The 23,237-nt window shown below is 39.7% G+C and overlaps 1 protein-coding gene and 1 long non-coding RNA gene across 4 annotated transcripts in view; both read left to right on the forward strand.

The window, feature by feature from the left end:
* The window catches only part of dgkb (diacylglycerol kinase, beta), a 79,747-nt gene extending 61,505 nt beyond the window's left edge, over positions 1-18,242 (forward strand). For all 3 annotated transcript variants that reach the window (XM_042425249.1, XM_042425247.1, XM_042425248.1), the window contains 4 exons: positions 191-386; positions 10,989-11,109; positions 11,421-11,481; positions 16,952-18,242. In XM_042425249.1, coding sequence (XP_042281183.1) covers positions 191-386; positions 10,989-11,109; positions 11,421-11,481; positions 16,952-17,059 — 486 coding nt within the window. In that variant the 3' untranslated portion in view covers positions 17,060-18,242. The remainder of the gene's footprint in view (positions 1-190; positions 387-10,988; positions 11,110-11,420; positions 11,482-16,951) is intronic.
* A 2,415-nt stretch (positions 18,243-20,657) lies between these two features.
* On the forward strand, positions 20,658-22,297 carry LOC121906150. The gene is made up of 3 exons (XR_006098546.1): positions 20,658-20,927; positions 21,004-21,613; positions 21,728-22,297. It is a non-coding gene; the product is annotated as an uncharacterized LOC121906150 (long non-coding RNA).
* Positions 22,298-23,237: the final 940 nt, after the last annotated feature.

The raw sequence follows: 23,237 nt of genomic DNA on the forward strand, positions 1-23,237 counted from the left end.
ATTCTTTAGACTGCCAGTAAGTCAGTGTTTTCAGTAGATAACACCTTAAAACTTTCTAGGTATTTGTAGCCTGTCATTGTTCAAACTACAGGAAAATGCAGCTTGCCAATTCATATCAATCCTATCATGACAGATGTGTGCTTAGCCGATTTATTTGCTTTGCCCTCTATTTCTTTCTCTTTCCTAAAAGTGTGATGGTGTTACTCTGGACCTCAGCAGCATCTCCCTAGAAGGCATCGCCATTCTCAACATTCCCAGCATGCATGGGGGGTCCAACCTTTGGGGCGAGAGCAAGAAGAGGAGGGGTCACCGGAAGGGGGGAAAAAAGGGACAAGACAAGAGGACACCAGTGATCGACCCCAAAGAGCTCATGTTTGCAGTTCAAGGTAGTTTTGACACCATTAGAATTAACACATGTTTAACCATTTTATGACTGTCTGTAGTTGGCGTAGTCCTGCTGTTGCAATTTCACTACTGGATTGTGAACTTGCCCATTAGAGTACAAATCCAAACTGGAAACTGTATAAGACATATATAGATAATATAGAATAAACTGTTGAGAGAGTAGCATGGCTCTAGGGATGGCAATGTCAGTCGGTTGGCCAATCCACCACTTTGGTCCATACTGAAATATTCGAACAACTATTGGATGGATTGCCATGAAACTGGTGCAGACATGCATGGTTCCCAGATCATGAACCCTAACGACCTTGGTAATCCCTGGACTTTTCCTCAAGTGCCACCATAACATTGACATTTGTGGTTTTGAGTGAAATGTCAACTATTGAATGTATTGCCTTGAAATTTGGTTTGGACTTTCGTGTTCCCCTCAGGATGAATTGTAATCCATTTGGCTATCTCTTAACTGTCCAATTCTTTGGTTTACAACCTAATACCTGGGAAACGAATTACATTCCCATCAGCCTCATCTGTACTTTGTCTTTACTGCTAATAAACAGATGCTAGCTGGATAGTGTCGTGGAAATTGTCTGAAAACACTAAACACACATATGAAATAATACACAAAACACAAGAGATTAAAAATTGTTATTGCACTATAAGGAGACAGAACTCACACAAAGCGAATCATTCCTCTGTCTCGCTATACAAAGCCAAACTGACCTTCTTCAGAGACAAAGAAATGATCATCGCTTGGTCAAATCATACAAACTTATGGATTACAGCCAATAGCAAACAACCACGAGATATACATTTACATGCACATGTATGTTATATAAGAGCCACATCTCCCAAAGACACAAATCAGGGAAGCGGCCCAATCCATGTATGGCCTTTGACCACTTAACATGTCTTGCTTATACTAAGACCCAGAATGGTACCTTATTTGGGCCTAAGCCAGGATGGAAAGAGAGGAGTGGGCCTCCTAAGTCAAATTCCTGCACATATTAACAAAGGAGAGAAGTAATGATCATCCTTGCACATCTCTGCACATTGAAATGATAAGTCAATCCTTTGGTCTTTCATTACTGTTACAATAGCACACTAAACTCAGAGGGTAAACATCTTAAACATTACCTGATAAACATCACTAAGTTAACACTGTTACTGTGGCATTACCATGCTGATGTTAGCATTTGGTTCAAAGCAAAGTGACTATGTACAGCCTTGCAAAGCTGCTAGCATGGCTGTAGACTAAAGTCTTTTAAACACACGCTCCTTTAAAAAATATGTTTTTGAAAAGTCTGAAAATTCAACACATTGTGAGGCAATTGGTGAGTAGCCAACAGTACTTTCAAAGCCTTGCATATGCTGAAGATTGTGGTCAGTCAACAATACTTGAAGTGAAATAGGTTTTACAGTGTAGGAGGCTGTTTTCCCTGAAGCACACATAGATACAAACAACCGATAGTCTGTGTCCTTTCTCCTATCAGATAGATCAAAGACTAAACTTTTGACCAAACTTTCCCTGAGTGCATGAATATTTCACAGATGACAAGGTGAATCACAGCTAGCTGATTGTGTTTGCTAAGAAAAGGTACAATCATGTCACTGTTTGGAACTGTCACTTGTGTATTAATGGTCTCTGTAGGCGCCAGTGGACAGGCTCAGTTAATAGGAGCAGACTGAGGGGGGTGTTGGGCATACCCCTGAATCCATTTACGTCAAAAGGAAACCCGTCAATGGGAATATATGAATGAACGAAGCAGAATGAGTCAGCTGGTAACAGCTGGTAAATGGCGCAAGCCCCCTCAAGGACTTACAAAAAAATAAAACATATCCTGAAAGCGATGGTAGAAGAAGAATTCCTTCCATCTTTTACTGAAGTTAGGGTCTGAATACCTCAATAGAATAATTTTTGATTGCAGGTAAAGGTCATGCATTCAGAATTTGAAAAAGAAGACATTCAAGTATTCAAAGTCATCATAATTACAGTGAAAGGGAGTAGAGGATTGTTTTGCTGCTGCTGGATTTTAATCCTTTCAGATCAGGATAATGTTCTCATGTTTTTTTTTACTCATGTTCTGATGGACTGCCATGAAATTGTGTACAGACATTCATGGTCCCCAGAAGATGAAGCTTACTGCTATCCAAAGACTTTGGGAGGATTTTTTCAAAACTTCACTAAATCAGTTTTTGTAACTGAGTAATTTACCACTTTATATTAGAGTAAATACTGTATATTTATTTGTAGATTTTCATGTCAATTATTTGTGCTGTTGTAGTTATTGAAAATGACTTCTACACTAGCTTCTACACTGCTGTCACTTTTCTTGAAAAAGAGCTAAATCTTGTCCGCTTCACCCAAAAAATTTAAGAGGCATAAATTCACATAAATGCCAATTAATTTAGAGAACATAGATAACAAAGCCACAGATGAAAAGAAACTGCCAACATGGTAACAACTATATTTTCAAACGCAATGCAGAAGAAGCAGGATCAGTACAGATGAGACTGTACTGACATCACATAGCAGTGTTTGCTCCATTGCCAATAAAAGTTCATACTGAGCAGTAGTAACGAAACTGCTCGGCCTCCTTGAAAGATCCATCATCACCACTAGCCTAAGTACATTATAACCTGTAACCACACCTACACACACTGATATAACTAGAAGGGGGGGGGGGGGGGGGGGGGGGGGGGGGGGGGCAACAATAGCAAAGTGTAGGATGCCTACCTTATTGTCTGTGTCAAAGACTCCAAAAGGAATCCCTGACTCTCTCCAAGTTCACTTCCTGGGTTCAGTCTGCCTCAACTGCATTGACCATCAGATAAGACATACTTTCTTCCAACATGGTGGTCAGCAGTCTGTTCTTGATGAATTTAAATGAAGAGAAGCATCTTTCATTGCATGCATGATGTGACTGGGAGTATGAAGATAAGCTGGTAGAGCTTGCTGATCTCAGGATATACTTCAAGATTATTCTCAACCATGAAATGGTAAATAGCCATCATCTTTGTGTTTCTTCTCTTTAGAGAACTCTTCAAATAGAAGAGTTGTATCAAGAGTTTGTACTCTATTTGAGCTTGTTCTGAATTTACATCCCCACTGTAGTATGTACACAACTGTTGAAGGTGTGGGATCTTCTCTGTTGATGGCTTTATGAGGCTGCTTGAGTGTTTGAGAAGAGGTAGGGTCTCATTGCTGAATCTGTCTGTGATGCTCTGAATGCAGAGGTCAAGGTTTGCAAAGTAAAAATAAACCTTCATTTCTTCTTTTGGACTCATCTGTGTATAATTTCGCCATTTGTCCTCCAGTCTCTTTGAAACCTTTTTGCTCCTTCTTTCCATCTCTGCTTCACCCCACATCTCCACAAAAACTTCATCTGTCCTCAGAACAGACGGCACTGTTTTACAGTCATCCACAAGCTGTGCAGCTGTGCTGATGTCTATGTCTTCACCCTGGAGGTATTTTGATGAGAATACCAGTCACTAGCTGTGGTTACATGCACAATTTTTTTCATGCTGACTGAAATCATTCCGACTGAAAATTTCGGGTCAACTGTTTACACGGGATGTGATCTAATACATTCTGGTGTTTACATGCGCCAACGCATTTAATCGGAACAGCTGTGTGTCATGTGCAAAAGTGATGACTACATCAGGGCGATATGTCAAAACGTTCCTACCGGCCACTGATGACTACATCAGGGTGATATGTCAAAATGTTCCTACCGGCCACTGTCAGCCCAACAACCAGGGGTGGTTAGTGGGGCGCGCTGAGCAAAACTGGACTCAGCAGCCATACATTTCTCCACTCTCTGTTTAGGAGCAGTTGAGATTGTAACTACAATGAGAAGTGAACTGGTCAGGTTAGGCTAACCCATTGTCGCTAACTCTGGGGCTAACCCCCTTCACTTTAATCATCAGGTGTCAAGCAGGACACAGGAACTTGGCTTGGGTCTTGAGGAGGTGTAGCATTTATTTACTGACAAATAGCCTAAACTGTACACATACTGCACTCCTACACAGCTACTAATTTCATACTTTCTGTCACAGACACGCACACTCTCTCTCTCTCTCTCTCTCTCTCGCTCTCTCCACCATCACATCACCTAATGTTACCTCCATGTGGGGTACACATGCACAGAAAGAATATATTTATTCCAACCAGAGAGAAATGATTGGATTAAGTGTTTACATGGTTATCCAGCACTAATATTTTCCTAGTGAACGGATTATCAAAGGTTTACACCACCCCTCTCCACCCGATTGAAAATTCCTTCCGATCGGGCCGGATCGGGCCAGTTTCTTCCGATTGAGGTGGTAACATGAGGCATTTTTCTATTCTAGGCTATTATTTTGATTATTAGTAAAATATTAGAGTCCATGTCAACGTAGCTATTGTGAGAATTCTACTCAAGGCCACCAGATGGAGACACAACTCAAAATCAATGGCTTTCCCCAGTGCCATTGAAGTTCCTGATGTGTCCCGTCAAATGCATCACTGATCCATGGTAATGAGAAGACCTCTGCAGTTGTCAATTCGTGATGCCCATCTTACAACACTCAAAGCCTTCAGTGTCTCAGGTCTCTTGGGGTCATTTTCCACCAGCTCCTTTTGCACATCAATGAACAAGCCATGTCTTTTGGTGGACGCTTCCATGAAGGAGTAGAGTTGCTCAGTGACGCCACAGAAGTTGCCTGAGGTTATGTTCTTACAACACATATGAATCACCACTAGGTTCAATCGAAGTTCATAGCACATGCTCTGTTTTATGATAGCATGCACATCCCTATATATTCCAGACAGCACAGCCATCATACAGTATCCTTGCCCCCTGATGTTGCTGACATCAAGGCCATATTTCTCCATTGTCTCCATGAGCTTCTTGACAAGACCAGCACCAGTTGTATCTTTCACATGCACTAAATTGATTAGGCACTCCAGTATCTTGACTCTGGAGTCTGGAGTTGTATCAAGGCACGTAGAGAAGAATTTTGCCACTTTTACTTAATTTATGATTTTACCTCTGACTTAATTTCCAATACATGCAATCATCTCATTCTGACTCTATGCAGATAGATAACTGGGGACACTTTTAGGGTTTATCTTGGCAGATTCAAGGTGTGTACGAAGAACTTCATCATATCTTCCAACCAAATCAGTGATTTCCCTGAAAACATCTTTGTTTTTTGAAGTCTCTGGTTCATCATGGCCTTAAAAGGGTAATCTCAAGCAGGACTACTGTGGAAGTTATGTGTGCTAGCCTGAAGACAGCTCTGTATCTGCTGTCCCTTTCTTTTGTCTTCAGCTTTATCTGATTGCCTTTCTGAACTGACAGTTGCTCATCAGTTGGAGTAGTCAACAAATGCATCTGCCACTTATGACAGTTTTCCATATGCTGTTGGCTTGCATTGTGATTGTCAAAACTTTCCCTGTTTCCAAAGCTGACTTCCAATCCCTAAATCCCTCAACAGAAAACTTCCTGTCATGGTTTGCAGTGCATCTAAACACTCTACAGGGAAAACAAAAAGCTGCATCTGTTGTTTTCTTGTACTCCAACCATTGGTACTTTTGTAACCAGGTTTTGTTGAAGCTCCTATGTTTTAGCTTTCTTCTTCTCTTTGAATGGGCCTTCCCCTGATGTAACTGTCCCTTGCTAGATGCTCATTTATAATAATAATAATAATAAAATCAGCATCTTCCTCTGAAAATTAGAATCCTTACATAATGCTAATTGCTAAAATTTGTTTTTGTGGTTTTCTTTTCATCAGACCATTTCATTTTGTTCTCTTACCACCAAATAGGCTAATTGACTGCCTCTTATACAATACTTTGACAACATTATTATTATTATTGTTGTTGTTGTTGCTGTTATTGCTATTGTTGTTGTTGTTATTGTTATTATTATTATCATCATCATGTTGTGAGAATCATTATTAGGCCATTCACTTATCTTTACCCGCTTCAGACAGATCAGCATCATCATCATCATCCCTTGATTGGTCTGAAATGGTCGTATGAAATAGGGAACAAATCTTTCAATTAAATCAACGTACTTCTCCATGAAGGAAAAATAGCGTATCACTATAAATCTCACCTAAGATGACCTACCTGTTGCACTATTAACCTCCTGACTGAGGACAGGGCTGGGGCTTTCTGTTGTTGTTTTTTTTAAAGAATGGCGAGATTTAATCAAATGGAACTCAGTGTTTTGCTCACTATAACCTGCAGTAGTGGAGCAAAAAAAATCAGCTTGCTGCTGTTGTGAACCGCTTTCATCCTGCATCTTTTGGAAGAAACCAATACTATAGGGAAAGAGGGGGTGTGACTTTGAGGTATGATTTATGACATAATTAGAAGAATATGTTTGACTCATACTATAAAATGATCATAACTACATATTATTAAAAAAAAATAGTTTAATAAAATAAAATAAAAATATAAATAATCCAGATATAAAAAATCCGGTGGGGCATGTGAATGGGCATTCAGTTGCCTGTTCAGGTGATACACAGTATGTTTTTAGGTTTCCTGGTGTGATGATGTGTTTGTACTTGGGGATGAAGTGGATGTTACAATCGTTGTCAAGCTTGAAACATGGCGAGTCAGTGAGGCTCTCCAGACATGGGCGCCAATGATCCCTTATGAGACTTCAATGGTGAAAACATGATTGTTGGAAAAACAGATGTTTTTTTGTTTTTTTTTTCCCTGATGTGATTCCAGCCTTTAAGGGGTTTTGATCATAAAACACTGTTAAATATGTCAGTACCTGTCAAAACAAGTGCTGATTTAATGAATCATTCAGTCTTTGGAAATTCCTTCATCCTCTCAGATGCTGCATGAACTGATTTTTCCAGGTGATCTATTCAGGCTAATTTACAGGAGCAGCATTTAATGTACTTGTGATCAAAAAAACTGAATAAATGTTTTGATACTAGTAAAGTTTAGAGAAAACAAAATCAAATAAATCACAGCAGGGACAGTGAGGGAACGCAAAAAGAGGAAAGACAAAAAAAAAACCAAACACCTCAGTTCTAAAATAATTAACTCAATCAAAACAAAGACAATCTCGACACAAGTGCTGTAGCTTGTCGGGATGCTTGTGAGGCTGCTGATTTGAGTTTCCTAATGAGATGATGTGAGTGAGTGGGGCACAGAGGACTGCAGCCTGTGAGGGAGATATTTGATCAATTCAAAGCCCAACCTTGCTATGATGAACACTCCATTAATCCCTGAATAAAAATCAATCAGTTTGCTGTTTGCGGTTTTAAAAAAAAAAAAAAGGCCACAGACTGAACCTGGGAATGCACTTAGTGTAAGTGGGGAGTGTGTATTTGTGTGTGCCACTACGTCTCTGTGTGTTTGTGCCTGTTTGTGTTTGTTTGTGCCCTGTTTATTGATGTGTGTTTGTGTGTGTGTGTATGTGTGTGTGTGTATGGGTGTGCACCTGTAAGTGTGAATGGATGCCCTTGTGGAAGGTGAGCCGGCCTAACTTGTCAGATCAAGAAAATGGTGTATTTAGAGGTAAACACAGGAGTACATTAGCCCAGAGGGGGCACCTCCCGAGCACAACGCACAGATCAAACTGTTGACAGGGATTACTTTGTGTGTGTGTGTGTGTGTGTGTGGATGGATGGGTGGATGGGTGAATGTGTGGAGGGCGGCTGGGGGATAAAAAACCCTGACCTTTCGGGAGCTGTTAAATCGTCCCGCTGGTGACGCCAGGAGACAAGCCCCTCAGGTGGAAGGGAATGGCTGTGGAGTGAATTATTTAGAATGGGACTGAGATTTTGCAGAGGAGGAGGGGGGGGAGGTCCATGTGTAGGTGGTGGGGTCGTTGCTTGGGACTGATGTCCCGTGACAAGCTCCATGAAGCTTTCATTGGATGATCAGCCCCCACACACCTTCACTTCTTCCTCCTCCTCCTCCTCCCGCCATTTCTCTTTAGTTTTACTTTCACCTGATCTGCCGCTGGTCCTGCTCTACTCCCTCGCTGTCCCTCTTTTATTCCTCCGCTCTCACCCTGTCGCTCCACATGTGTCAGCGCGGTCACCGTCCTCGACAGCTCGATGGTTGACAGTGACAAGGGCGCCGTTTCTCATCCCACGCTCAGAGATTAAAGCCACAGCACTGCTTTTGTGGATCTCCCATATGGACATTCGTTCATATGATTGTCTCACTCATTCTGAATTGTCACCCTCAGTGTCTCCGTGTCTGCGTGTTGTGTGTTTATCACAGCCAAATATAGCCTTCATCCCTCGAGGGAGGGACATAATGTTGATTGTAGGTTAGGTAAGGGGTGTTTCGGTTTATATTTGGCCATTGGCTACCTCTTTCTTTCTCCCAGTTTATCTTGGGGAAGTAAACATGATGGCTCTTTCTATATTTGGCAGATTCCACTTTTGATTGTTGTTCCAGGTATTTTATTGGCACTTCTAATGTAAGAAATAATGGTTAGTGATTCAAATAAAAATGGAAATTCACCAATAAATCATTCTAGATGAATTCTGACTTTCATTTGCTAAGATCTTAATTAAAATCATGTGTCCTCACTTTATTAAAATAGGTGAAAATAACTTTTAAAGAGAGCCTGACAGATAATGGAATGTAGGCTAATTTGAAGCTTAGTTTAAAAATCTAATTAAAACATTATAATATGTTATACCTCACCTCTCTGCTTAAGAAAAGGAAATATAAAAGAAAATAAAGCAATATATCAACACTTTGGGAAATAGAAACCAAAGTGTAAAAATGACAATTTGTAATTTTAGTTACATGTGGCACACTTTGGCCGGGAACAGTGATTTCCTGGAGTCTCTGCTGGTTGCCTGGCAACCGTGTTACGCAAACAAGACTTCAGGCAAGAAAGCGAACGCATACTTGTCAAAATGCCAAACTATTTTTTTTGAGTAGCTTTAGCAGTTTCACAAAAAAATCTGTTTTTGTATTTATTAAACAATTGAGATACAATAATAATTGGACAAAGCCGGGCTAGCTGTTTCCCCCTGCTTCCAACCTTTGTGCTAAGCCAAACTAATCATCTCCTTTAGCTCCATATAAGTGGACAAATAAGAGAGTGGTATAAAATAAATAAATTGTGAGTTTGCATTTGTAATGTCTTCAAATAGTGAAATACACTTGTATTCTCACTTAGGATTGGTTTAAAAAAATTCCATGTCATCTAGAAGTTAAACTCTTTATTTTATAAATAGAGTTTAACTTCTATAAATAGATATATTTTATGTATTTATAGTACATTTATATTTAGTTTGTAACTAAAACATGCAGGTCAAGTATATTTTGTACATCCACCAGTTGTACATAGATGTCCTGACCTTGTTATATTTGGCAGAGAGGCTCTATGGTCTTTCCCACAGTAAGCACTATACTTGGGATCTTTGTAGCCCGGGGCAACAAGGAATCCCCGCCAGTTTACTTATCGCCGTGGTGACGCTGTCCATCATACGTGTCAGCGTGGGCCTGTGTGAGCTGTTTGCATTAACGTGAGAAGTCATGGGGCAGGGGGGGGCAGCTTTAAAGTCCAGTGTCAGGAGGTCAAACTACTGTGTCTGTACACACACTCTTCCACTCCGACCCTGGAAAGTACTGCACTCACAGTCTTGCACTGAGATAGGGACAGACGCATGTCCATCACCATGGTGACAGCTGGACACCACAGCTCGGCAGCGACAACAACACCTCACGGCAACAGTAACATTACCTACGACACTCCTTCAGGAACACGGCTGAGATAAACAAGACAGGGATGGAGCAGCGTCGGTGACAGCGAGCTAACTCGCTAGCACGCACCAAGTGCCTAAAAATGGGTCTAGTTTCAATTAGTGTCTGTATACTCCCAGCAGCGAGGCAGCAGCTTCTTAATTTGTGGAGGGACGAGTCGATGGAGAGTCGGAGGCAGAACGGGCGTCTGAAACAGATGGGCCCTGCATGACACTGGGCTTCCAGCAGGGGCAAAATCAATGCTCATAACTGCAAAACAGAAGAGAAATTAATAATTATATTATCACAAGATTGCTTTGCATTGCCGGTGCAATCTAATTAATAGCTGTTTTGTTTCTAGCTTGCTCTTGTAACCTTTTTTCTTTTTTTTTTTAAACTGTGAATGTTAAATGATTCAGAAGCAGAAGGAAAAGTCTGAAGTGACGTATCATGTTCTGTTATTCATCCTCTCTTTCCTTCTCACTTTCACAAATTCCCTTTATCCTTCATTTCTTGCTTCTTCTCACAGTCTCACTAACTGGAAGATTTTTTTCTGTGTACTTATTGGTTTTTAAATAGAATGAGCAACACTGAAGGGCAACAAGGAATACAAATGCTGTATTTATTCAATATTAAATCACTTACTGAAACATTTTAGAATAGTTTGCAGTCTAAAACACTACATCATTGAAATGGTTCTACTATGAGAGCATATCATTAATGCGTCTAGCATACATATAGTAACCGACTTATGAACTCATGTCTTGACAGAATATGCATCTGGAGCCATTACATAAACTGAGCTTATTCTAAAGTGAGCCTTAAGTTTGTTTTAAAAAAAAGATGTATTTTTGTGTTTTAGACCTGTCTGACCAGCTGCTGGAGGTGGTTGGACTGGAAGGAGCCATGGAAATGGGTCAGATCTACACTGGCCTGAAGAGCGCTGGAAGACGTCTGGCACAGTGCTCCTCTGTGACCATCAGGTCAGCTTTAAACTGGAACACAACTCTACTTCACAGTTTTGGTCAAATGTGTGATTTTATCATTTTTGTTGGTCTTGTTTTGTTTGCATCGTTTTTTTAGCATTGGGTTGTCAAGTCAAAAAGCCTGAAGTCAAAAATGCAAAACAAAAACATTTAATACAGAATTTGGTTATTGAAATATTGAGCAACTATCACTTCCTGTCTGGGACATGTTAAGTTGCCTGGTGCAAACTGTTTTTTAAGCAGTTTTTTTGTTTAATACATTTTCATACAGTTTAATCAGAACATCCTCTCTTGTTTTTCACTGACAGAACCAGTAAATCACTTCCGATGCAGATTGATGGTGAACCGTGGATGCAGACTCCGTGCACCGTAAGTCACTGAATGTATCCACTGTGTTTCCTCAATATGTATCACACACAGGTGGTTCATACAAACAGGAGCCAAACCATTTAGCAGTAACATACTGTTTACTGTAGGGATTAAATCAAATACTTAATTGTTCAGGGGAAATATTATTAACCCAAATCTTTGAATGTGTTGCATCAAATCTGCAGCATCACCTTTTGTAACTGTGACAGGTTAAAATTTCATCACATCAGACTGTGTAGTAGACACAATACTATTTCTAATGGAAACATTATATAAAAATCATTAAATCCAATTTTTCTTGTATTAGGAGTCATTCTTTGATAGTACTGTTGTGGCCTGTTAACTGCAATCCTACAAATTAAAAGTACGAAAGTCCCTCAGGCTTTAGTGACTGATTAAAACTTGATTTTACTTTATGTCGCTTTACTTTACTAGTAGTATCACTTAATCAGGGGCACATTAAATTATGTCATTATGACACAAATGTGCCAGATTTTACCTCAATGGCTGCAGTCCCTGAGCAGGTTGATGTTAAAATCAAAAAACAAAGACAAAACACAGCCAATACTGTATGACATTTTTTGCTTACGGCACAATAAAAGCAAACTACTGGTTTCAAAATATAGGAAAGATTTGTGATCAGTTGCAGTCTTTTGTTCCTTCCATTTCTCACACAAATCATTGCTTTGTTTTTTTGTGCTGTAATTTATGATAACAAATACTTAATGATGCAAGTCTTACTTCTTCTAATTTGCTTACCGTCTACATCTCAAACATCTACCTCCGCAAGTACACAAGTGTTTGCTCTCTGTCCAAGATGTTCAATTTTTCAAAATGAAACTCCTCAGTTTGTGTTGATTACAGTTGTGTTTAGCTTTAATTACAATGCCACTGCAGATGAAGTGCTGCCAAGATTTACATATGGATCATCCAGGCAAAGCTAAAATACACAGTGCATGACAAAACAAGTAGCCTGCAAGTGCTCTTGTATCTGCTGGCACAACTCCACAGAGCAAAGTTAGGATCTGACAATACATAATTATGTTGCTGCTGAATTTGAATCAGTCGACCTGTAAAATGCTTATAAAAACATCACAGTTCAAATGGAATGTTATCCCACTAATTATTAACAACAACAACTATGCAAATGCTTCTCAGTTCCTCTGCATGCATAACATATTTAACACCATTAAAACCATTTGCATTTTGAAGCGACATATGACATGTATCACTGTCTCCTTGATAACCAGGTCTGCTATGAAGTCAATTTGCACTCTATTTTCAGACAGGAATCTGGTAAAATTCCACTTTTCTATGTCTTAAATGTAATGCCCTCTTAGTTTTTTTGCTTTTGGGTGATTTTTTATGGCTACGGAGTACATTACAGACATTATTCATTTGTTTTAATCGCTTTTATTTCTGTCTGATAGTCTTATTGCTCTAGGGCTCTTGGTGCATTTCAACTTGCAGTGCAGAACTTTTGTCTCCCCCTCCTCGCAGTGAGAGTAATTACAAAAACACTGTCAAGACATGCTTAGGTCATCGGCTCTGCAGTAGCCTACTCTGTTGCTACTGTTGCAGCTGTAAAACAGTGGATACACACAGTTGTTTTGAGCGTCCTGCGAAATGATTTGTTTCACTATCAGATTTTGATCCATTCAGTCCGATAACATTTGGAAAGTCTAGAAGAGCCACACAATTCAATTATTTTATCTCCCATTCAAGTTAGCTGAGGGCTAATGGGAAGTTAGCCGCTCAGCTAGCGGGAGTCTCTGGTGTGCATGCTCTGCCCATGGAGCATGTGCACTAATCATTCATCTGGCCAGCATGGGAGTGTTGCCACAGACACCAGATTTAAAAACTCCATATACTGTGAAATACAGAGTGATTTATCTGGCGGTTGTAGGCATAATCAGCATTGTGTGAACTCATTTGGCAAGGACTTGATTGTAATGGACGTTCATTTATATGTTCCGCACTATAGCTTTAAATGCTTAAAGGGAACCTATTATGCTTTTCCTTATTGTCAGTCATATATATAATGTTACATGGTGGGATGTTCATGAGGTATAAATATGAAGAAGTATTCCCTGTGAGCAAAAAGCACCAGCTTCAGACTGCACATGATTATAGCATTTTCCCCTTGTTTTGGGGGTAGTCACTATGAGTGTTAGTCACTCTATGAGTGTTTTTCCATTACACAGCACGGCAAAGTAAAATAAGCAGTTCACGTCTTGGAGGTGTGTTGGTCGCCTGCAGCCCTTCATCAAACATTATCATCACTGTGGCTGTTTCAGCTTGTAGTATTCCTCCCTGCATTATTTCTGACTGATCCGCTGAACAAATAGCTCCAAATATCTCCATATGTTATTGTGTCGACTGGTTTTTAGCACTGCTAATGAAGCTCTGCTAATTCGGTGAGGAATACATTTAATTTCCTCTAAATTCTTGACAATAAGAGTCTCCCGTTATTTAGTAATTTAAAAGCTTTTAATAGGAAGCAGTAAAGCAGCATATGTTGGCTTTGCATCAGCGGTAACTTAACACAACTCTGATAGCTCTGATGGCTGCGCATTGGCAGGCTTCTAGAAAGCTGGCCAACAGAGTGGGCTCATTGGAAGGGGGCCTTAAAGAGACAGGAGCTAAGACCGCCTGTTAGAGACAGAGGCTGAACTGAGGGGCTGCATACAAGGCCAGTATAAGATAAATTAGGAGTTTTTTGAAATGTGAATCATGCAAAGCTACTCTAGTGGGATCCTAGAATAAAAATGTAGTGCTGGAAATGAGCGTAATGGGTCTCCCTTAATGTCACATCCTTAAAACAGAACCCGGTTACCCTCCAAATTAATTCAAATATTCCTGTAGATCCTCTGTTTGTGACCAATGTCTTACCCAGAAAGATTATCATGTATTTTGTAAAGTACATCAGAAACATTAAGTTCAATCATGTTTAATGATGACGGAAAGCCCTCAAAAGCATGTAATTGCTTGTGGGTCAAAGTACAATAAATGGCAGCTTTCCTTTGAAGTGAACATGGTCCCTTTAATGCAGATGGTAGCATTTCCTCTCCCCATTACTGCGTTTATACTCTTAGTACAACAGTGTAATGAACTGTGCACCTAATATGACATCCCTTGATGGTTGGTATTTGTTAGTCCATTGATCTACAATTTCAACCTTCAACAGAAATGGCATCGTTGTTGGGAAACAGGATGTTGTAAGAAATTATATCCATAAAGCCCATACTTTACCATAATCCACCAAAATGTGTGTAACCATTTGTTATTCAGAGTCATGAACCTCAGGGATTCTCGTGGTTTGTCACATTAAGGACCCTCATATATGCACTCATTAGGAAACAGACCCCATTTGACAAGAACCCATATGGACCCAGGACCCATATGGGACACTTTTTGTTGTTATAAGAGAGATAACAGTGGGATGTGTGAAACTATAGTCAGTAAATTGATTGTTTCATTTGGATAAATATGAGTGATTTAAAAGATAAGGCTGGCGATATTCTAAAGTTTTGTTATTATCAGCAAAATCCCATGAAAGACTAAAACCAACAATGCATTAGGCTTTCTCTCATTATTTTCCCTCCTCCTACTCAAAGACATAAATCCTTCAAAGTAGCTCAGGAATCCAGTATATAGTTTCTTTTTTTAAAAAGCTAAAAAAAACCCAGCAGGGCACTGTTGTGTTTATTTATGACTCAAGTTGGACTAATAATTAATTTGTTTTGGACCACTTTCAGAGGCAGATTTGGTATTTACATCAGCAGGACAGTGTATGTGGATTGACTCAAAATAAACTACCTAATACCTAGTAAAAAAAAAAAAAAGAATGAGTATGTCCATAATAATGAACGAATATGTCACTCAGTGCACCGGTGCGGCTCACTGAACAACATTGGAGGTCTATGGCACAGAGAAATTAGCTATATCAGGTGTTGGCTACACAGAAAACACTTCATTTAATGGGATTTGTTGACAATAACAAAAATATAGAATATCCCTTAACTGCTGCTTATATAAACTGTTCCTCATATTGCTGTAGAATCTCTGTGTGATTCTGTTTTTGTGAATTTAAACACAAACCAGCTTTGAACCAGCTTTATTAGCATTTTAACAAGATTCATGGTTTCCAATGTTCTTGAGTGCCATTCAGATGGATATATTAAAGGTACCCTGTGGAGTTGTTGACCACTAGTAGCGCTATGGAGTAATGTTTTTAAGAGCGTGTCACTGTTAGTTATTTTGTGCACAAACACAAGGTCACCATTCATTCGCACAGGCATGTAGGTGAAATGATACACAGTCCCGCCGATGGTTTCACGCTATTCCAGTTATTGGCAATTGGTGGCTGAAATGCGTCAACAAAGGCTAGAAGAAAGAATAATGGATGTAAACAATGAATGTTTCCAATTCTTCCAAAAATCAACTCTGCAAATGTTTCGAGAAAGGAAATGAATTCAACACATTTGTTTGGCCTCGAACACACTATATAAGTTTTGGTGAGAAACAGTGAACGTAAACATAACTCGGTTTGTTAACAAAAAAATTCCACAGGGTACCTTTAAACGAGATATTACATGTATTTGGCAAAATGTCTTAAGCCGTTCTACCAAGCCCTAGAGTTGGCAATATGCATTACACCCTGCACTTTAAAAGTAAAAAACAATTGACAATATTGTCATCATAAAGCCAAATCATTAGTGTTGCTGAAAGTGTGATCTTCCTCCTGAAGGAAGCTTGACAGCATTAATGTGTTTAGTAAATTTAACACCACTCTGCCCAGGTGGAAAGGCTTTTGAAACCTCTACCCAGGTGTGACTCATAAAGACCAGGTTATGCTCAAAAACAACTGGTTTGTATGATGTGTTGTCCAACTGCGTTGGAGGGCAAAAGTGTTTATAGCTGTTCTAAATAGTCACACTCAAAAGCAGAGTGTAAAGCCGACGATCGTAGAGAGGGGTGAGACGCGTTAATGTTTAAATATGGGGATGACAGCACACATTTTCAGGCATTCGTAGTGTTGCACTCGGTTGTTTACAGTAAAAGTGACAGAAATAGGTGTGTAAACAATGACAAAGAGCTTTAGAAAGTTCAAACCCTGGCTCCTTTCTCACACCTGATCAATCACTGCATGAAGTGAGTGTGAATGTCAGTTTGTCAGTTTTGGGAGGTTACAGAAATTGTCGTGCACAGCCCCAGATGGAAAGGTGTGGGGGTAGGAAGTGTCCATAGCTATTCGACCATTCAACAAGCACCTCTGATTGAGTATACTGGAGCCTTGGTTGATAAAAGTAAAGCAGTTGGTTGACTTGACCTCCTGAAACAAGGAACCTACAGACACACAGACAATGTTTCATCACAGTGCCATTTCCTTCAATGTCTCTCTAAATGTCACTCTGCCCAGCAGCTTGCAGAAACTAAAACTCAACTCTTTGCTTCTTCCTCACACTAGATTGAGATCATCCACAAGAATCAGGCTCCAATGTTGATGGGACCACAACAAGGCCGAAGCTTCTTCTCTTCAGTCATCAGAAGAACACGCACGGAAAGCAAAGAGTGATCAAGTCATGGTTCAAGACCTTCAGGTCCTCAAAAGCACTTACAGAGCAGCGCTCACAAGTTGATCATCACTCGGCCCGTTGGTGAAGGGGGGCCATCGATGCCTGTTTGATAGCCCAGCATACAGTAGCAAACTGTAGGTTCAGTATGTGTTGCCTTCAGCATGAAGACATCACTGGGAAGCCCTCATTTAATCCAGAATGAGGTGTCTTTAGGACTGATGCTTTGATCTACAGTGTGTAGTGCAGTTTAGCTCCAAAACTACTGAAGCTATTTCTGGAAGTCCACTTCTGAAAAATTTTTTCTATAATTCTGTTTTTATTTTTGCTGTTGTGATCTGTGCCACGTGGAACAAACCCACAGATGAATGTGTTTTGTGATATGATGCATTTATTTATTCATATTTTGCTGCTATTGATGTTTTTTAACAGTTTTTTGCATTTGCATACCCCTGATGCATGATGGACAGCGAAAGAGGCAGCTACTGTTGGAGCTGACATATCTGGAGTTTGCAGCTGATCTTTCCCAAATGTGTTTAGTGACAAGTGAAGTTTCTTTGCCCCGTATTTGTTTGGGCTTCACTCATGTATGGCTTTCAGTAGTGAAAAGACTGAGAATCACTTTTGCTTTCTTTTACTGGTTCTTGCAAATCACTCTTGTCATGTTTTGACTCTGCTGTTTTGCTGCTCCGTCAGTGGAAAGTTTAGGAATGATTATTGATTGTTCATAAAAAATGCATGACACTCTTTGTTTTACGTCGCACGAGAGATTTCCAGACAGTTTTACCAATTGTGTGCACACTTTCTGTTGCATGAGTGACCAAGATCTGTTTTGACACTTGTGGAAATTGATCATTTTTGAATCTACAGTGCTGCTCAGTTTAATCATATCACATTTTATCTATGAGATGGCTGTATTTTTATGAGATCCTGTGTTTTTCTGAACAGGTACTCAGGTACTTTGCAAGTGAAAAACAGTGATAAGGCAGCAGAAAAGAGTCCAGTGTTCAGTCAGACTGCATGATGGTGCAATTACTGTATTGTTGGATATTCACAAGAAGCAGTTTGTGACCTCCTCTGGTCATTGATTTGTTCTGATGTCTGATGTTGAGTGTTTACAGTCTGCTGCCCATACAAGCGTACATTAACCAATTAAAGTCTAAATACAAAATGACTATTGACATATATATAGTACTGGCTTGATTTAAAGAATCAATACTGTAAATCAATCCCATCCAATTATTACAGGCGTTTTACAGCCACTTGTGTGCACATGCCATCTATAAATTATTTTATAGTCAACCTTTAAAAAAAAAATCAATTAATTGTAAACTTTTTATTTTGTATACAGTAAAAGTTTCCTTTTACAAAAAGTGGACAATATTCTAGATGGTAACGGTTTCAGTACATTTCTGCATTTAAAAGGTAATGCATCTCATTAGGCCTCACCAAAGAAAAATATGCACAACTACAGCCGCAGTCATTGAGGTCCGGACCTTGGTAAGAAAAAAGAAAAAAGAAAAAAAAAAAAATTATGAATATATATGTGTGTGTGTGTGTGTGTATGCATTTTTTTTTAAATTGAAAAAAATCACCACTATATAACTGTATAATCAGGAGTTGAAAACGTTGTTTAAGTGTCTGCCTTCGGACATCTTCATCGGTACCACAAGGCGTACTGGGTCAGTATGCCCAACAAGGGTATTTAGTCTCTACCCTATCTGTGCATCGACCAGGCAGCCTACTGTGTGCGGTAAGTAAAAGGTTAAGTAACAGATAAGAAGCTTTCATGAACAACATTAACTAGAGCATCAGTGTTGATACAGTATGCAGAATTTCACCCAGTGCAGGACTCAAGCAATGATAACTGGCTTGAGGCTATGATAGCTAACTAGCTAGTGAACATGTAAACACTAGTTAACAGCAAAGAGAGAGGCCAGGCTCAGAGTTGGTTTTCTCAAATGAAATTCTGTAATTAATGTGTTTTACATTGATAAAATATTTTGGCTTAATAGGTGCCCGTCCTTTCACATTTTTAAATGCACAGATTTAAAGATGAATTTTACAACTATAGAAATTAGTATGGAAATTAAAACACTAAAACCCTCTAAGTGCTCAGATTATTTAAAATGTTAAAATACACCTACATAGCAGACCCTGGATGTGTTGGGGTTTTTTTGTGTGTTATCACTGTATTACTCTTGCTATATTTTCATAATAATTATATGCTTTCATTCAAACCCTTTATTTGAAATTATCTTTACGCAACATAATGTGATGTAATCAATAAGATCTAACCCTCCTCCCACAGAAAACAGTGAGAGACTGACCAGTGAGAGAAGAGAAGGCCAAAAAGATTATGACAGAATACGTTAGATTATTTGTTTAAATAAAAAAAAACCTAAACCGTAAGAAACCAGAGAAAAATGTGACCATGAGGACAGAGAGGAGAACATAGAGCAGGACAGACAGAGGAACAGAGGAGGAGAACAGAGAAACAGGAGTCACTTTACATCCTTTCAATCCTGTGAAATTAAAGGATAAAGTCACACAGAGTGACGTATTTACAGATACAGAGGAACTTGTTTGTTTCCAAAATAAGTGGGTGGCAACAGCGCAGTATCCCCAGCGGGCATTTGGAGGAAAGAAGCTAAAATATTATGTCTTGTGGGAGAAAAAAATATGAACGGCTTCGCTACTCACCTCATGCACTCACTCAAGATGCAACCTAATGTGCTCATTGCCTCACCTTTAATAAGGTCCCAAGTGTCCAAAGTTTGGCGTCATTACAAAGGGCCTCGCTGATTGGAAGAACGCTATTACTACTATTACCTTTCCCCCCAAACTCAGAATGAGTAGCAGAAGCAGTCAGAGAAACTCTGTTAAAGAAAATAAAGGAGGCAAAGTACTTCACTGTATTCGCCAGTGAGTCCATGGACATAGGTGGGACTGAACAGATGTCCATATATGTCTGCTACATCAGTGAAGAGGAAGAAAAAACTGAGATAAGAGGATTTTCATGGTTTCTGTCCCTTACTTAAACAAGATGCAGCAACAATAACTGAAGCCATTCTCAGACAGCTCACAAAGTGGGGTCTTCAGGCAACCTTGCTTAGGGGTCAGGGCTATGATGGGGCCTCTGCAATGAGTGGAAAAGTGAGTGAGGTACAAAAGAGAATCCAAGAACTGTACCCCAGGGCGGTGTACACCTGCTGTAGGAGCCATGCTCTCAATTTGGTAGTGCCTTGGACCAGTCCCTAGTTATGCTGCTATAGGCCTAGACTGCCAGGGGAGTTCCCATCATGCACTGAGCTCCCCTCTCCTCCTCTTCCTCTCCATCTTTACGCATTCATGTCCCATTAATGCATGTTACTAACATGGTATCTTCCCTGTAGTTTTGTACTTTCTCAGGTGTGGACCTTCGGTTGTGGACCACCTGCTGCCCCCATAGTCCAGCTTGACGCCCACTGCTACTACTATTATTATTAGTCATATTTCTATTATTATTATTGTTGTTATTGTTATTATTGTTATCACTGTGCTCCTCTGTGTCTCTCTCTCTCATCTCCCCCTCCCTCTTTTTCTCTCAACCCAACCAGTCAAGGCAGATGGCTGCCCACCTAGAGCCCGGTTCTGTTCATGGTTTCTAAAACTAAAGGGCAGTTTTTCTTTGCCGCTGTCACCAAGTGCTTGCTCATGGGGACAGAACCAACCTCCATCTCTGGAAAGGCTAATAATCTCTGGCATAGTATGGAATCATTCGAGACTTTCATTACTGCTGTGATAACCAGCCATGTTCTAGGTGACATGCAGCCCCTCACCAAACAATTGCATGCTACTAACTTGGACATCATCACAGCATATGAAGAGGTAATAAATGTACGTGAAGTCATAGCCAAACAAAGATGTGAGTGAGGATTCAGTGCATGTTTTTGAAAACCCACAGCCCCGCCCAACTCTGTCGATGTGGTCCCAGCCAAGCGGAGAAGATCTGTGAAACAGAAATACAGGCCTAACTAATCCACAGACTCAGTGGAAGACCACTACAGGGTAAATGTATTTTATCCATTTATAGACCAAATCACTAGTGAGCTGGATGCCAGGTTCTCTCAAAGGAATAAGCCTGCGATGCTAGCAGCTCACCAAGTACCAAAAGCTCTAAGAAAAGCTGATAGCAGAAAGGGAGGAAGAGCTGGTAGAGTGGTACTGAGAAGACCTACCTGACCCAGACACAGCGGAGCAGGAAATAGAACGCTGGAGGCACAAGTTTCACTCAGAAGATGAGTCCCTGCCAACATCAGCTTTTGAAACTCTGCAAGCAATATAAATGGCCTTCTTTCCCAACATAAAATGTATGTTGAAAATGTTTCTTACACTTAAAGTGACAACATGTGCCTGCAAAAGGTCATTCTCTGGCTCAGAGCCAGCATGTCCAATGAACAGCTCACAGGACTGGTGCTTACACATGTTCACAAGAGAGTGAAAATTGACAAGGAGAGAGTTTTGAGGCAGTGGGATGTCTCTGGCCACAGGAGGATACAGCAGCCTTCCAAAAGGTAATGCATGTTGTGAAGATTACTATACCAATATTTTCCTGTCGCGTTTGCGCCAACTGATCACAGCTTATGTGTGTCTGTATCTGTATCTGTTCTTATGTTATGTAATTTCAGTGAGTCAAGAAGTGAAGAAGTGGAGGGAAAGACCATAATGTATGCAGGAAATCAACACAAGGGAGGGTAGTGAAAAGCCTGTAGTCAGTGTATTCTTCAACCAAACACACACAGAAAAAGAGTGAAAGTAAATTGTGACAAATTCTGCGGCTGTAATAAAAGTATTTTTGCCAACGGGTCCTTCTGGATGTATTTAATTAATGAGTTTGCGTATAGTGTATAGCTTAGGTTGTGATTGTAGGTGTCATTTTGGTATGAATTTTGCTCATCCGGAAATGCAGTAAATAAGATCCATTGAAAGAAAAAAATAATAATCTTAGCTTGACTGTTTCAGTCTTTAAAAGTGCTCCCCAGTACGCCAGTAGAGACTGAAGTCCGATGAGTCTGCATCTCTTTGTTTTGTACAGTGCAGCGTTTGTACAGTGAGGTTGTATTTTTGTACACAGTATTAATTTTCTGCTTTTATTGCTTCACTCTAGAAATAACACCGACGTGTTGTTCTGCTTAAAAGAAATAGTGCCTGCTGACTAAACAGCTGATAATGGAAATAATAAAACTATTGTTATTTGACATGGTTTTCTGCTGTTTGTACATTTACCTTTGACCCTCTAACACACATGTAAAGAAATTGAAGAAAAATTTCATTCATTTCATTTTCATTTCATTTAAAGAAAAATGAAATGTGCATTCTCTTCTATTTTTGTGTAAGGAAATATAATTGTACAGCAGCTACTCTGCATACTTTTACATTTTTCAAAAAAGGATAAAAATGTTTTTCACATTCTGTCATACTTGTGGATACAGCTTCTAAGATTCAAGCCATTATTAGAAGACATTTTTCCCCCCTCTCTGTCTCTCTTCCATGGGCCCAGTCGCGGTGATGGCTAAAGGATATGGCTGGATATTTTCTATATTTTTCAACAAATCTCATGTGCAGAGCCAAACCAACAATGAACTGATCCTACTTGCAAGTACTGTGTGTGTATCCAAAGCCTGATATATAGTAATCTTCTGTGCCTCCATTGTTCTCCAAAAACTATTAAAAACATGTCAATGAGCCACATTTTTTGGGGTCTACAGCACAGAGGAATAAGATATATCAATCTTTTGGATACACATACAATACATGTAAGTAGATCAAGTCATTGTTGGTTTGGCTCTGCGCATGAGATTTGTTGACAATAAGAAAAATAATGACCAAACTGTCAAAACTCATAGCAATGAGTAGTCCATTAACTTCAGCACTCTGTATGTTACCCCATGACTTGAATCAGGACATGGAGTAATGTAGGGAGTGCTCAAATAAATCAGAGATGGGACCAAGCAAAGGCCAACAATACTACACACCATTTTAGTGCCCTCCCACACAGACACTGCACCAATGAAATTACAAGTACTGACGTTGTTAGTCGTTTCTGAAGACTCACGCCCCCACACGAAAGAACACGAATGTAGGGGGATCTATCACTGCAGAAAAATAAGTAAAATTTCCTCTTTTTGGTAATTACAA

Source organism: Thunnus maccoyii, chromosome 10 (genome assembly GCF_910596095.1).
Source record: "Thunnus maccoyii chromosome 10, fThuMac1.1, whole genome shotgun sequence".
NCBI lineage: Eukaryota > Metazoa > Chordata > Actinopteri > Scombriformes > Scombridae > Thunnus > Thunnus maccoyii.